Consider the following 12,187-nt stretch of genomic DNA (forward strand, 5'->3'; position numbering starts at 1 on the left):
ATACACACACACACACACACACACACACACACACACACACACAGGAACATTTGTAAGGCTATAATTTGTCAAATAAAATCATCCAAAATGCTAAACCACTTCAAATATAAAGTGGTGTGGTGACACTGGCACATCGACAATGTGTACTCACACACTCTCTCTCTCTTTATCTCTCAGACACACACACACACACACACACACACACACACACACACACACACACACACACACACACACACACACACACACACACGCAATTGTGTGTGTCTAGAATCTAGAATTAGATTAAAAATAAATGATTGAAATAAATGATAAAATCTTAAGACTCCAACATTTCTCTTTGTAACATTTTGTTCAGGTTTGATTCTAATCATAATGTAACATTATTGAAAAACTGGGGGGTTTTTTGGTACAAAAAAATGCTAAACTTTGACAAAAATATTTTATTTTTGTTATAATTGTGATTTTATAATATTTAGATATGAATCCAACTGAATCCAACTTGTGAAAAGATATCTTTCAGGTAGTCTAATAGCAAATAGCATATACTGGAGCTCTATAGCCATCTAGTGGTTAAAATTATTATTTTTTATTTTAAAACTGCATTTTCCAAAAAATGGGCAAAAATGTTACATTAAACCATTTAAAATCATCCATGTTATCCCCATGAATGAAAGTTAGAAATCTGGGTCTTTTATAAAGTGAATTTTACATCAAATGCTGTTTTTTTGTAAAAAGGCTATTTAAATATTTATTTATTAATTTATTTATAGAAATTTAAAAAATATCATAAATTCTCCAAAAACTGCACAAATGTTGAGTAAAAACATTAACAAACAGAATAAAATTACATTTGTAAAAAAAAACAACTATTATCTTGTTACAAAATTAAATGTTATTTTCTGGGGTCTCTAGAGACCCCAAAACCCAGAGTGTAGACATAAATAAAGACCATCAGAGGGTTAAATTAGAAGCATGTAAAACATAATCATTTACTGGTCTCATATTTTTGGACCCTATTTTGTGTCACCAAAATGTTGATTTAAAGGAATAGTTATTTTAAAAATCTAAATTCTGTCATCCACATTGTTCCAAAACTGTATAAACATAAAAGAAGATATGATGAAGAACGCTGGGAACCAAACATCATTGGAACCATTGACTTTTATTGTTTGGAGAGAAAAAAAATAACACAGAGACATTTTCATATCTTCTTTAAAAATCATACAGTTTTGGAATGAGGGCAAGTGACATTTTTGGTTAGAAAATCCCTATAGCATGAGCATTTTCATTTAGGAGAAGTCATATTTAAAGTGTTTACTCATCTGCAAAATGTTAAAATGACATATGGATGTTTTTGAGACATTTCAGATTTAGAAGGTGTGTAGATACACTCTTTCAAAGATGTTATACAAATGTTTGTACACAAATGTCACTTTAAAAAGATCACATTGATTTCCAGATGATGCACTCTTTCACAGACATCTCAGTGACACACATGTGCTTACTGGGAAGTCCAGAATCAACTTAGAGCAAATCCTTTTCCAAGTCTAGAGGGTATTAATCTTTTAACCTTTTAACATCCTTTGACAAAACATGAGTCCAGCGGTTGTCGGTACCGAACCTGCATGACGCATGACTTCTTGGGATGGCCAGGCTGGAATTTTCCATTCAATGCCGTTGAGGTAAAGAAAAGCAAAACAATTAACGGATGACAGAATGCGACCGGGTTTATCTAAGCCCTGTTAAGTAGAGCCATGTTTGTTTTCTACTTTTTCTATAAGTGAGCAGGACCAGTGGAAAATTCCCACTCCGATCCACAGGTATCAGACCACTGACTAAATGCCCCCCCTCTTCTTTGTAGAGGGATGGGTGCACAGAGATAGTTCAGTTGTCAGGGCTAGCACACTAGCCCATTCGGATGTGTTCGCCCAAGCTGCAATGACACATTTCTTAGAAAATGTTATCTGTCCCCCCACCAAATCTAGATGGGTACAAGCTGCGTGCATTTGAATCTAAAGGCTTGCTAATGTGCTTGGGTTTCCCAACGTGCTTGATCTGAAAGAGATACGTGCAAAAAGACACCTTCAACACCTGTCCATTCACAAGAAACTAACTTGAACCCGACTTATCTACTTTAAATCACTGTTTTCAATAGACATTTGCAGTACTCTTTGTGTACTGTCTTTGTGTACTCAGGTTACAATACAATGTCCCTGATGCACAGGCAGAGGAAAGTACTTTAATGCTCATGCTTTTGCACGACCACCTCAACATGTTATTCAAAGCATGTAAACAACATCCACTTTGAGCTTTTACTAAGTTTAAAACGACTCAGCAACATTATACTGTACCTTAAACTGGCTCAAAGACAACTAAAGACCTCACGGTAAACTAGGCCACATTACGCAGCAAAAAGCGTCATGTTGACGTCATAGCTGTATCACATTTCTTTGGAGCAGCGTCCTAGATCCTGATACTGATTCCCAAGCACAAATTATAAGTGGAGTTCAGCCCCACCATTACATTATCAGTTACTGCACTGTATTGACGCAACACACACTAGACCAGTTTATTTTTATATTATAAGAACAATGTGGAGTTACAGTGAACAATTAAACCATCTTAAACCAGCATGCATTTACATTTAGGTTTAGTGTTGGTCTAGCTGATTGACTAGAATGCTTTACCATCGAAACTGGTAAATCTGGCAGACCAAATTACTGGAAAAGTTAGGTCTTACCTGAGTCCCTAAGCAGGCCATCATCATGTGTGTGAGGAGTTTGGCAGCAAACATGAGGAATCTAGAGCACAGCACATGAGAAACAACGGCCAAGGCAAACCCTGCAGGTGAAAGACAGACATATACTATACAAAATCTTGAGGATACAAGCAATGCATGATTTCTTGTCACATTACGGTGGGTTTTGTATCCCCTCAAGCATGTAGACAGGACTGTAGTGAGTTACCTGAGATACAAATAAAGCCAGCAGCATAGAAGGCCTCGTTGAATGAAGCAATACTTCCTGTCTCTGCATATGCTGTGTAGACGGACAGATGCGTACAGGCACACTCGACAAAATTCTGACTGTCGTCCACCACACGACAGAATTGACCATCAGACAGCCAGCTGGAGAAGAGAAATACCAAAATGATCATGACAAGCCACACATAATGCCATATTTAAACCTGTATCAAAACGAGACTTTTGTTTTGTTTTGTTTTTTTGCTTGAGTTTTGTTTTGTTTAAAGGTGAAGTATATCATTTCTATTCCACTAGTGGCACTATATTATATTTAAAAAAATAAAAAATAAATTATTCTTAAAAAAACTATTAATCAATTATTTCTAGTACAAAGGAAAATGCTCAGTTTGCTGTTGGTTCAGGCTGTGAAATGAGAATTTCAGAATATTTTAGGATCAAGTTCAATGCGACAGATTTTTAAGTGAGGAAACACAGAAATCTGTAATATTGGACTTGACTGTCTGTTCATCTAAATTAAACTTATGCAACACACTAAATTATCATTCCAAACAAACTCTCAGTAAACTCCCAGCTATTAAGCTGTCACTAAGATAAGTTAGCTGAGGGAATCATTTAGTCGCTCTAGGGTGTCATTTACGTTACAAGGAATCACAACTGCATGATAATAAATGGTCCCAAAAGTTCCCAAAAAGGTCCCAAAGTTATCAGAATACATATGCTTTAGGATAACAGATATTCTAAATATTAATTATGAGAGCAATCTGTTTTAAATCAATCCAAACCTGCAGAGAATTCAGGGACAAACTGTACAGCTAACAGTCGTGCCTAAAAACAATGAAATGTCCTCTAGAATGGCTTCCTGGCCAAGAACACACAGAACTTTCTCTGTCCTAAAGAATGCGTGAGACAGGCCTTAAAAGACTCCGTCATGGCAGGTCACAAACCCTGACCCTTAAAACTCCACACTGTACACACTGTCTGTCTCACTGATGAGTGTGAAATACATGGACAAGGTCAGAGCTTTACTTCCAGATGGTCATCACATTTGGATGAGGAATTGAGAAACGCCCATTACCATAACTGAATTTCAGCTCCATCCAGAGGCTTCCTAAAGCTCAGCGAGCGATTGCACACACTGCAAAGACTGTAACAATGGCGTCGATTTTACCATGTCAATTTTACAGCGAGTCTGATGATGAAATGTTGAAAGAACGCAAGGACGACTTGAGCAGGATGTTTCTCAGTGATACACAACTCAGTTTGGCGTTCATCATGAGATGTTGCAACTGTAATTTCTCACCATCAGCATTCATAAGTGTTTGTCCATCAACCGATGTGTATACTTCTAATTTATTACGGTGCACGTGTGGCAACTGCATCATTAACCGTACCAATACCAGCACGTACATTACATGAATGACAGATGTAACATTAAAGTTGGTAAAACAAATCTTGCTCCATCCTTTATCATTGCCCAAAGTAGTAAGAACAACAGACAATTTGCATTAATGGACACAATTTTAGGTAATAGTGGGCATACAGCTGATTCGCTACTATTTCAGTAAGCCAGTTAGCCGGAGACCTAGAGCTGCACTGGGTGTACTGTACACAATGTAAAACACAAAACTACGTATTTTGAACACCCGATAGTAAATATATACATCAATAATTAATCATACACACAGGTTGTGATTCTGAGGAGCAATAGTTGGTCCAAATAAAGTGGGTACTGACCAATCTAATGGATAAGCGTTTTGTAAATCCCATTTAGACCTCATGGAGATTTGAGAAGCAATCGTCAAAAGGTTATACTGCTGTTGTATCGCTAATTTTAACCTCTGACTCTTCACATCCTCATCCTTTGAAAGTGTTTACAAAGAAAATTTGCTTTTGCAGACCATCAACAGCGTTTGAGGGCGGGTCAAAGTAGACGTTGTTCACAGGCGGACATTAGGCAAATGTGTTATCCAGTGAAGTAGCCGTCAAGGAAGTGGGATTCAGAGTTCGGAGTCAATTCTTTATTCTGAGAGACAATCACTTTTTCATCGTGCACTTTCAGCTTCACAGCTTTGCAGATCGTTTACATTCACAGACAGCTACATTACACATTGCATGAAAGGGAAAATTAAAAAAAGCATATTAGGGGCACTTTAATAATAACAATACGCATGTATTTATGCTTCATAATTACCTTTCGGCAGCCTGATTCCAAAGCAGGCACAGAGATTGGCGAGGTTTTCCACGTCGATCTGGAGTGTGTATGCGGTAAACAACCTCTTGACCATCAGCGAGAGGTTTAGAGCCTCTGCCATGAAGACTGACTGAGAAAACCTGCAACAAACATACATATAGATTATTCAAAATGGACAGAGTTTTTGTAGTCAGTTTCCCAATTCCAAGTGCAAATAAAATCTCTATAATCACTATAAATGCCATATCCATGAGGAAACCACATAGATGAGTTGTAAAGGCACACAAACCATCTAAAATCATAATTACACATTGAAGAAAAGGAGACAACTTTAAATTTCCAACTCAACAGTGTCATCTGCTGGACACTTGCTTGAGCCTACTTGACAAAAGCTACATTCACTTTTGTTTAAGCAACTGTAAATCAAACAAATACAAATATAATACAGTGTTGATGTATTCAGGGATACAGTGAAACACTCTTTCACCTTGTCATTTAATGCGCTGGCTTTTGTGTTGGTGAGGAACCAGTGCTCAGTACTGTATTCTGTGAAGTGCACTTTACGGCAAGCGGACGGGGCCATGCTGTCGGCAGGAAGGGCTGGCACCTCCAGCAGGGTCTCAGGCAGAGTGAACGTGTCTGTGTTTTTGCCTGTAAATGTGTGGCCGTTGATCTGAGTGGGGTACCAGTGGTGAGCAGCTATGGTGAAATACGGGCAAGTATCCAGTATGGTTGTGCCTCTGAATGGAGTATAAAGGAAATCAATGCATACAAGAATGAGCTCAGGTAAAAACAAACAGAAAAAAGTCCTATTAATGGCAATAAATAGATCTCACCTCTTTCCTTCTGCCTCACACTCAATGTCCGTGAGCAGACTGAAGGCAAAACGCTCCGCCACTTCAGCGAGCTGGCTCAGTCCTCGAGTGTCCGCACGGCTGGGGTTTGCCATGGCGCACAGGAGGTCATAGGTCAAGCTGCGGCTGCTGTCTTTTAGCGGAGTCCGCTCAGCGTCATTCAGAATCTGTGAAGTGAGGTTAGGAGAATTAAAAAGTTGAAAAACTTTAACAATATTTACACTTTGCATACAATAAAATTTAAATTTTAACATTAATTTTAGAAAACCAGTGATAAAATAATACAGATTCATTGAAACTTTGTTGCCAAGAGTTTAATTTACACAATGGAGCCTTGTGGCTGCACATACAAGCATTGTACTCCTAGATAAGACATTTCTATGAACTTCAGGAACAAAAAAGCATTGTAAAGAAAGCTATCTTAATTGATCTCTGGGGGCCAATATGTGGCCCCTCATTGTTCTTTTAGACCGAAAGTAGATCAGCTGGATTTCCTGAACTACCCTATTCAAAAATTCTCAAGACCCGGCTAACTTTAAATAAATCCTCACCTCTCTAAATCCAGATAAACATGTTTATAATTCATTGTATAAATATATACAGTACACTACTGTTCAAAAGTTTGGCATCTGTATGATTTTAATGTTTTTGAGAGCTCTTATGCTCACCAATGCTGCATTTGTTTGATTAAAAATACAGTTAAAACAGTAAAATTGTGAAATATTATTAAAATTTAGAATAACTGTTTTCTATTTTAATATATTTTAAAATGTTATGTATTCCTCTGATGGTAAAGCTGAATTGTCAGCACTCGTTACTCCAGTCTTCAGTGTCACATGATTCTTTAGAAATCATTATAATATGCTAAAAGGATATTTGGTGCTCAAGAAACATTTTTTATTATTATCAATGTTGAAAACAGTTGTGCTGCTTAATATTTTTGAGGAAACGATGATTAATTTTCAGGATTATTTGATGAATAGAGAGATCAAAATGTCTTTACTGTTACTTTTGATCAATTAAGAAAAGAAAAAAAAAGGAAAAGAAATCATACTGACCCCAAACTTTTAAAGAGTAGTATGGTCTACATATCAAAGTTTGGAGCCAAAGGGTTGTTAGTGTAATGAAAAGTGATTTTACACTCCTTGGGCCCACAACCTTGACATGCTTACCTTGCTATTTAGATAAGGATTTCCCATTTACTACTATTATTTTTAAATTAAACTATTGAACTTGATTAAAACCCTAAACCAAAGTACCAAATCCTAATTCTAAAAATAGAATCAAAATTTAATTTAGTCAACTTTCCTTCTGAGGAATCCCTCAAAGGGACTTTTTTTTTTTTCTCAGATTGAGCTAACTTTTGGAGACATTTTTCAGAAATGTTGACCCTTAATGTTTAGGTCAAACACACACACACACACACACACACACACACACACACACACACACACACACACACACATTTCCATCATTTGCTCACCTTGCTTAGTGCATCTAGCACTGCTGTTAGCTGCTCTGGAGTGATGTCCTTACTAACTTTATTGATAAGCCCCTGCAAGACCCGGTTGATGATGGTCTCATCCAGAGGCTGATGTAACTGGTCCAGCAGGGCCCATATTGCCTGAGCCTCAGAGTCCAAAACCAGGGTTACATTAGCCAGCCCGAATTCTGGGTGAACCCGTGCACCACCGGTGGCATCAGACAGAACCACGCGGAACCGTTTGGGTGTTGGGTTGGAGGAACCAATGTTTGGCGTGAGGGCCACGTCCAGACCGGCACTTCTTTGTCCTATCTCAAAAGTCAGGGTGCCCTCCGCCATGACGAAGTCCTGTCCTGCCACAGCAGGCCAGATCAGATTGGGTCCTATAGATTCTGCTTTCTGAAGCTCCTGTAAGAGTAGATGACACACATTACACAATTAATACTCAGACATTTACTCCAAAAGTCACTTTCCGAAGAACTTTTAAAGTAGCAATAGCTGCAAGCTGGTCAGAGGTTGACAGAGGTGAAGATTTAAAACTTTAAATTCAGATATTTTAAATCTGCAGAGAGATGATTACATGTTCTGTTTTTTTTCCCCCCCTTTGAGGTGTGTAACATACTGGAAATTAAAAGCATTTCCTTATGCCTAAAAGTGAAACAGTAGGTAATAAAAACTGAAAAATGGAGGAAAGGAAAGGGTGTGCCAGAGGTACAAAAAGAGCAAAAAAGCTTGCATGAGAAAGCATTCCCACAGACTGATGTATTTTTGGCGTAAAACCATATTCGACAAGTCAATCCTACTTTTCCAGATCCACTATGCAACCATATATATTGCCTTTGAAGTATCTTCTGGGAACTCAGTGGCCTAATTGCTCAGAGCTCTTATCTTCTCTACATTCATCATCTTAGCTCATGAATTTGACATCATCTCAGGCCTCTCATCACTAATGAGGTCACATTATGTAATGGGGTCAGAGAGGGGCGTAGGCTGGGTAGTTGTAGCTGCTCTTTGATTACAGCCAATGAACAATTACTAAGAGTAACGGTATTATCAGCAAGTAAGTTTGCAATGTAATATTTTGGTAGAACACTCATAATCGAGAAAGTACTGTATATGTATTATCTATGCCTCCTTGCCTCTAGATCCTGCATATTATTGTGCTTAATGCATATTTATTGGTATTTTGGGAGAAGTTTCCCTCTTAAAATGAATCTCACCTGCATGCGGTACTTCACAGAGATAGCGGATGCTGTACTGGAATCCCTGTAGACCTGAAGACTGACGCTTGTGGCACTGAGGGTGACCACGGGTAGTCTGGAGCCCTGGGCAAAGTACACCAGCCCCCGTGGGTCATCACTCTCTAGCATGGTGACGTTGGCAAAACGGGCAGTTTGGTTTATGGTGGCACCCTCACCCACTTTATAGACCTCCACCAGAAACCACACCTCATACTCTGGGTCCTGCAGTACACAGTCAAGGAGCAAGATGATTAGAGAAGCTGTTTAGGTGGATTCCTCTTAAGCACTACATAAAAACAATTATAATCTAAATGGACAGAAAGTTCCGAATGAGACTTAAGGCCAATTCACTCCGCACAGACAAACGCTAACAAACACATTTGTTGGGTTTTGCCGGATCAATGCGTTACCCCTGTTGGGGTCTGTTGGAGTTGGTCAGGGTTTGTTTTCGTTCAATCAGCGTTTGCCGTTTTCTGTTGGGGCAGTGTGAGCATGTCAGTTATTTTTCATAAAATTCTAAATCCAACGGCCAACTTGTTTGTTGGTGTTTGTCTGTGCAGTGTGAATTAGCCTTTTGAAAAACAAACCAAAACAAGACAAAAGAGCAGAAAGAAACAAAACCTATACCTTGTCTGGCCGGACTTCCAACTTGAGGGCACAGAGTACTTCTCCCTTCCTGCAGACGGATGTGCCCGAAGTCTGCTGCAGCTCTCTGGTCAGATTCACTCCATGACTGACCACTGAGTGAACTGTAGCGCTGAACGTGACTCTCCAAAACACCAACACATCCTCAAATGCTCTGGAAACGAGGGAAAATGTTTCTTTTTGGCATGCATATCTACTGAATAACACTGATTTGCAGTATTGAAAGCACAACATAATCTTAAATATTGATGATACCTGTTTTCCTGTCTTTGCAGAAAGAGTGTTGCTGTCCTGTTCTCTGAGTCCTCATCCAGAATCTGACCCAACTGAGAGCTCAAACTGAAGCCAACTATACCGTTCTGAAGATCACTCCCTGTTGCAGAGAAGCATTAGTAGCTTAGCTCATATACCGTTAAAAAAATTGGAGTCAGTAAGATTTTTTTTAAAGAAATTAATGAGAAATGTTCTCAAAATAAGGATAAATTTGCTAGAACAGCAAATCGTCATATTAGAATGTTTTTTTTTTTAAGGATCATATGACACTGAATACTGGAGTAATGATCCTGAAAACATTTTACCGACCCCAAACTTTTGAACAGAATGTACTGTATTAAAGAAACAATAAGAATGACTAATATAAAAGAGTTTCAGGCCAGCTGACTGAAGTATCACTTGCTCTATCGGGCAAATGCTGCATTGTCACTACATATTACGTTTATCTATAATATTTCTTGATCATGTACATGTTTCCTTTCAAATGTAAACAGTTTCTTGTGATGTATTGAACAATGTTATTGTGCTGACAATGTTATTATTTGGTTGATTTGTCACCAAAGTAGCATTACTTAGCCTGCTAAAAATAGATGATGCTTTGTGAAATCTGAAAGAATGACTTCCAAAGTATCAATTAGAACGATCTTAAAATGATCCATTTTGCACAATATAGCAAATATTTAAAACATATATATATATATATATATATATATATATATATATATATATATACTTATATATTTTTCACATGTACATGTACTGTATACAGAAATAAAAAAAAAATTCAGTTTATAATTTTTGTGGTGGAGCCAGTGAAACATTTAGCAGGAAAAGTACAACATTGAGGCAGAAAAAAAATCGTTATTGTTGATTCCTGTAATGACAGTAATGTTCTCACCCAGAATAATGATTTTGGCAAAGGAAGTGAACCCCAGTTCATCTGGCACGCTGACGATCTGCGCTCCACCTTCTGCCTCGCTGAGGTAGATAAAGAATGCCTCCTGTCCCTCCGGCTCCTGATCATTCAGTATGAGGACACTGACCTCCACCTCGTTCTGTCCCTCCAACAACGTGACAGTTTGGGTCTCCAAGGCAAAGTCCTCCCCTTCCAAAGCCCATGTGCCATTATGCTCCTGATGAAACTGGGCTGCATCCCCCTCTGGGGTTCTGAGTCCTGAATAAGCCCTGATTTTGGCACTCACCACTCCTGTGAGCCCTACCGACCTCCGCACTCTTAGAGCAAGCTTCTGTTGAGGCGCACCTTCCTGACTGTCTTCAGAAATGCGTACTATCGCTGGTCCTATGCTCAGAAATCCGCTAACAACATCATTAGCACGAATGGTAACTGTAGCAACACTATGCTGAGGCACAAGTCGAGGCTGAGCTGCGATTGAAGGCAAACTGGTGCTGAGAACACGCACGCTGGTTAAGTTCACATAAAAATTCTCATCTGGTTCAGTTAGGGAATCATCTAGAATGGACAGTCGAATGGCAGCAGATGTTTGGCGGGAATCAAACAGAAGCTGCCCGTCTGCTACCGCTGCAAAATCCTTATCAGGTTGGGCAGTGCCAGGCCATGTCTTGTAGGAGATGCTGGAACGGTTGCTGCGGAAGCCGTAGAGGCGCTGGACGTAGAGGGTGATGGTCTGCACGTCCTCCTCAATGACCAGCTGCCGAGAATCAGGATGAAACTGATACAATCCTAATGGCTCCACCTCAGCTACTGTGTAACCAGTCCTGAACGCACAGCACATATATCAAAACATCCAGATACCAACAAGAATTAAGAGAAAGGAGATTTGTTTTTTGAGAAGAGTGTTACCTGAGACGGGCTCCACCAGGTGACTCTGACTCTACAGAGGTCAGGTAAATGGCATGTGCTGTGACAACTGACATGTTATTTACAGCACTGAGAGAGATCACCTCACTCCTCTGACCATAGGCAAGCATTACCGTGCCTTCAGATAAAGAGAAAAAGAAGAACAGCAGTGTCAGTTCATAATTTCTGGATTTTTATCATATATATATATATATATATATATTAAGTAATTTCTCTCTCTAGGGCAAACCTGATCTTGGTGAGATGTCTCCTGGCTGGTAGCCTGGTGGAGTTTGGCCTGGGGGGAACCCAGAGCTCCATCGGACGGTTACGTTCCCATATAAGCCTGTCCGTGTCACCAGCGCCTCACACTGGCCACTCTCTGTGTCTGAGACACGTAGGGCCAAAGAGGCAAATCCAACCTACAGCACAAGGAGAGAAACATAATTAAGATTGACTTTCAATACAAAGCATTAGAGACAATCAGTGAATAATAAGTAGATTGTGTCTATTATAATGATGCATTAATTATTTAAAACATTTTTTTTTTTTTTTTTTTTTGCATTGTGGCATTTTCATTTCAAGTTTCATTTATGCTTATTTCTACATTATAATTTTTTCTGTAAAACACTGCAAAAAACTGTATCATCAGCATAACAAGTTTTCATTTTTCTTTAAAATTTTTTGAGGGATAA

The 12,187-nt window shown here is 38.9% G+C and overlaps 1 protein-coding gene across 1 annotated transcript in view; it reads right to left on the bottom strand.

Moving 5' to 3' along the window:
- The window catches only part of adgrv1 (adhesion G protein-coupled receptor V1), a 159,709-nt gene that overhangs the window by 59,950 nt on the left and 87,572 nt on the right, over positions 1–12,187 (bottom strand). Inside the window, exons 72-83 of the mRNA XM_079872944.1 lie at positions 11,743–11,914; positions 11,496–11,631; positions 10,572–11,410; positions 9,656–9,773; positions 9,383–9,554; positions 8,735–8,977; positions 7,515–7,922; positions 6,014–6,198; positions 5,665–5,917; positions 5,178–5,317; positions 2,970–3,130; positions 2,744–2,844 (exon numbers count right to left, since the gene is read on the bottom strand). Coding sequence (XP_079729070.1) covers positions 2,744–2,844; positions 2,970–3,130; positions 5,178–5,317; positions 5,665–5,917; positions 6,014–6,198; positions 7,515–7,922; positions 8,735–8,977; positions 9,383–9,554; positions 9,656–9,773; positions 10,572–11,410; positions 11,496–11,631; positions 11,743–11,914 — 2,928 coding nt within the window. The remainder of the gene's footprint in view (positions 1–2,743; positions 2,845–2,969; positions 3,131–5,177; positions 5,318–5,664; positions 5,918–6,013; positions 6,199–7,514; positions 7,923–8,734; positions 8,978–9,382; positions 9,555–9,655; positions 9,774–10,571; positions 11,411–11,495; positions 11,632–11,742; positions 11,915–12,187) is intronic.

The sequence above is a fragment of the Squalius cephalus genome (genome assembly GCF_949319135.1).
Source record: "Squalius cephalus genome assembly, chromosome: 5".
Classification (NCBI taxonomy): Eukaryota; Metazoa; Chordata; class Actinopteri; order Cypriniformes; family Leuciscidae; genus Squalius; species Squalius cephalus.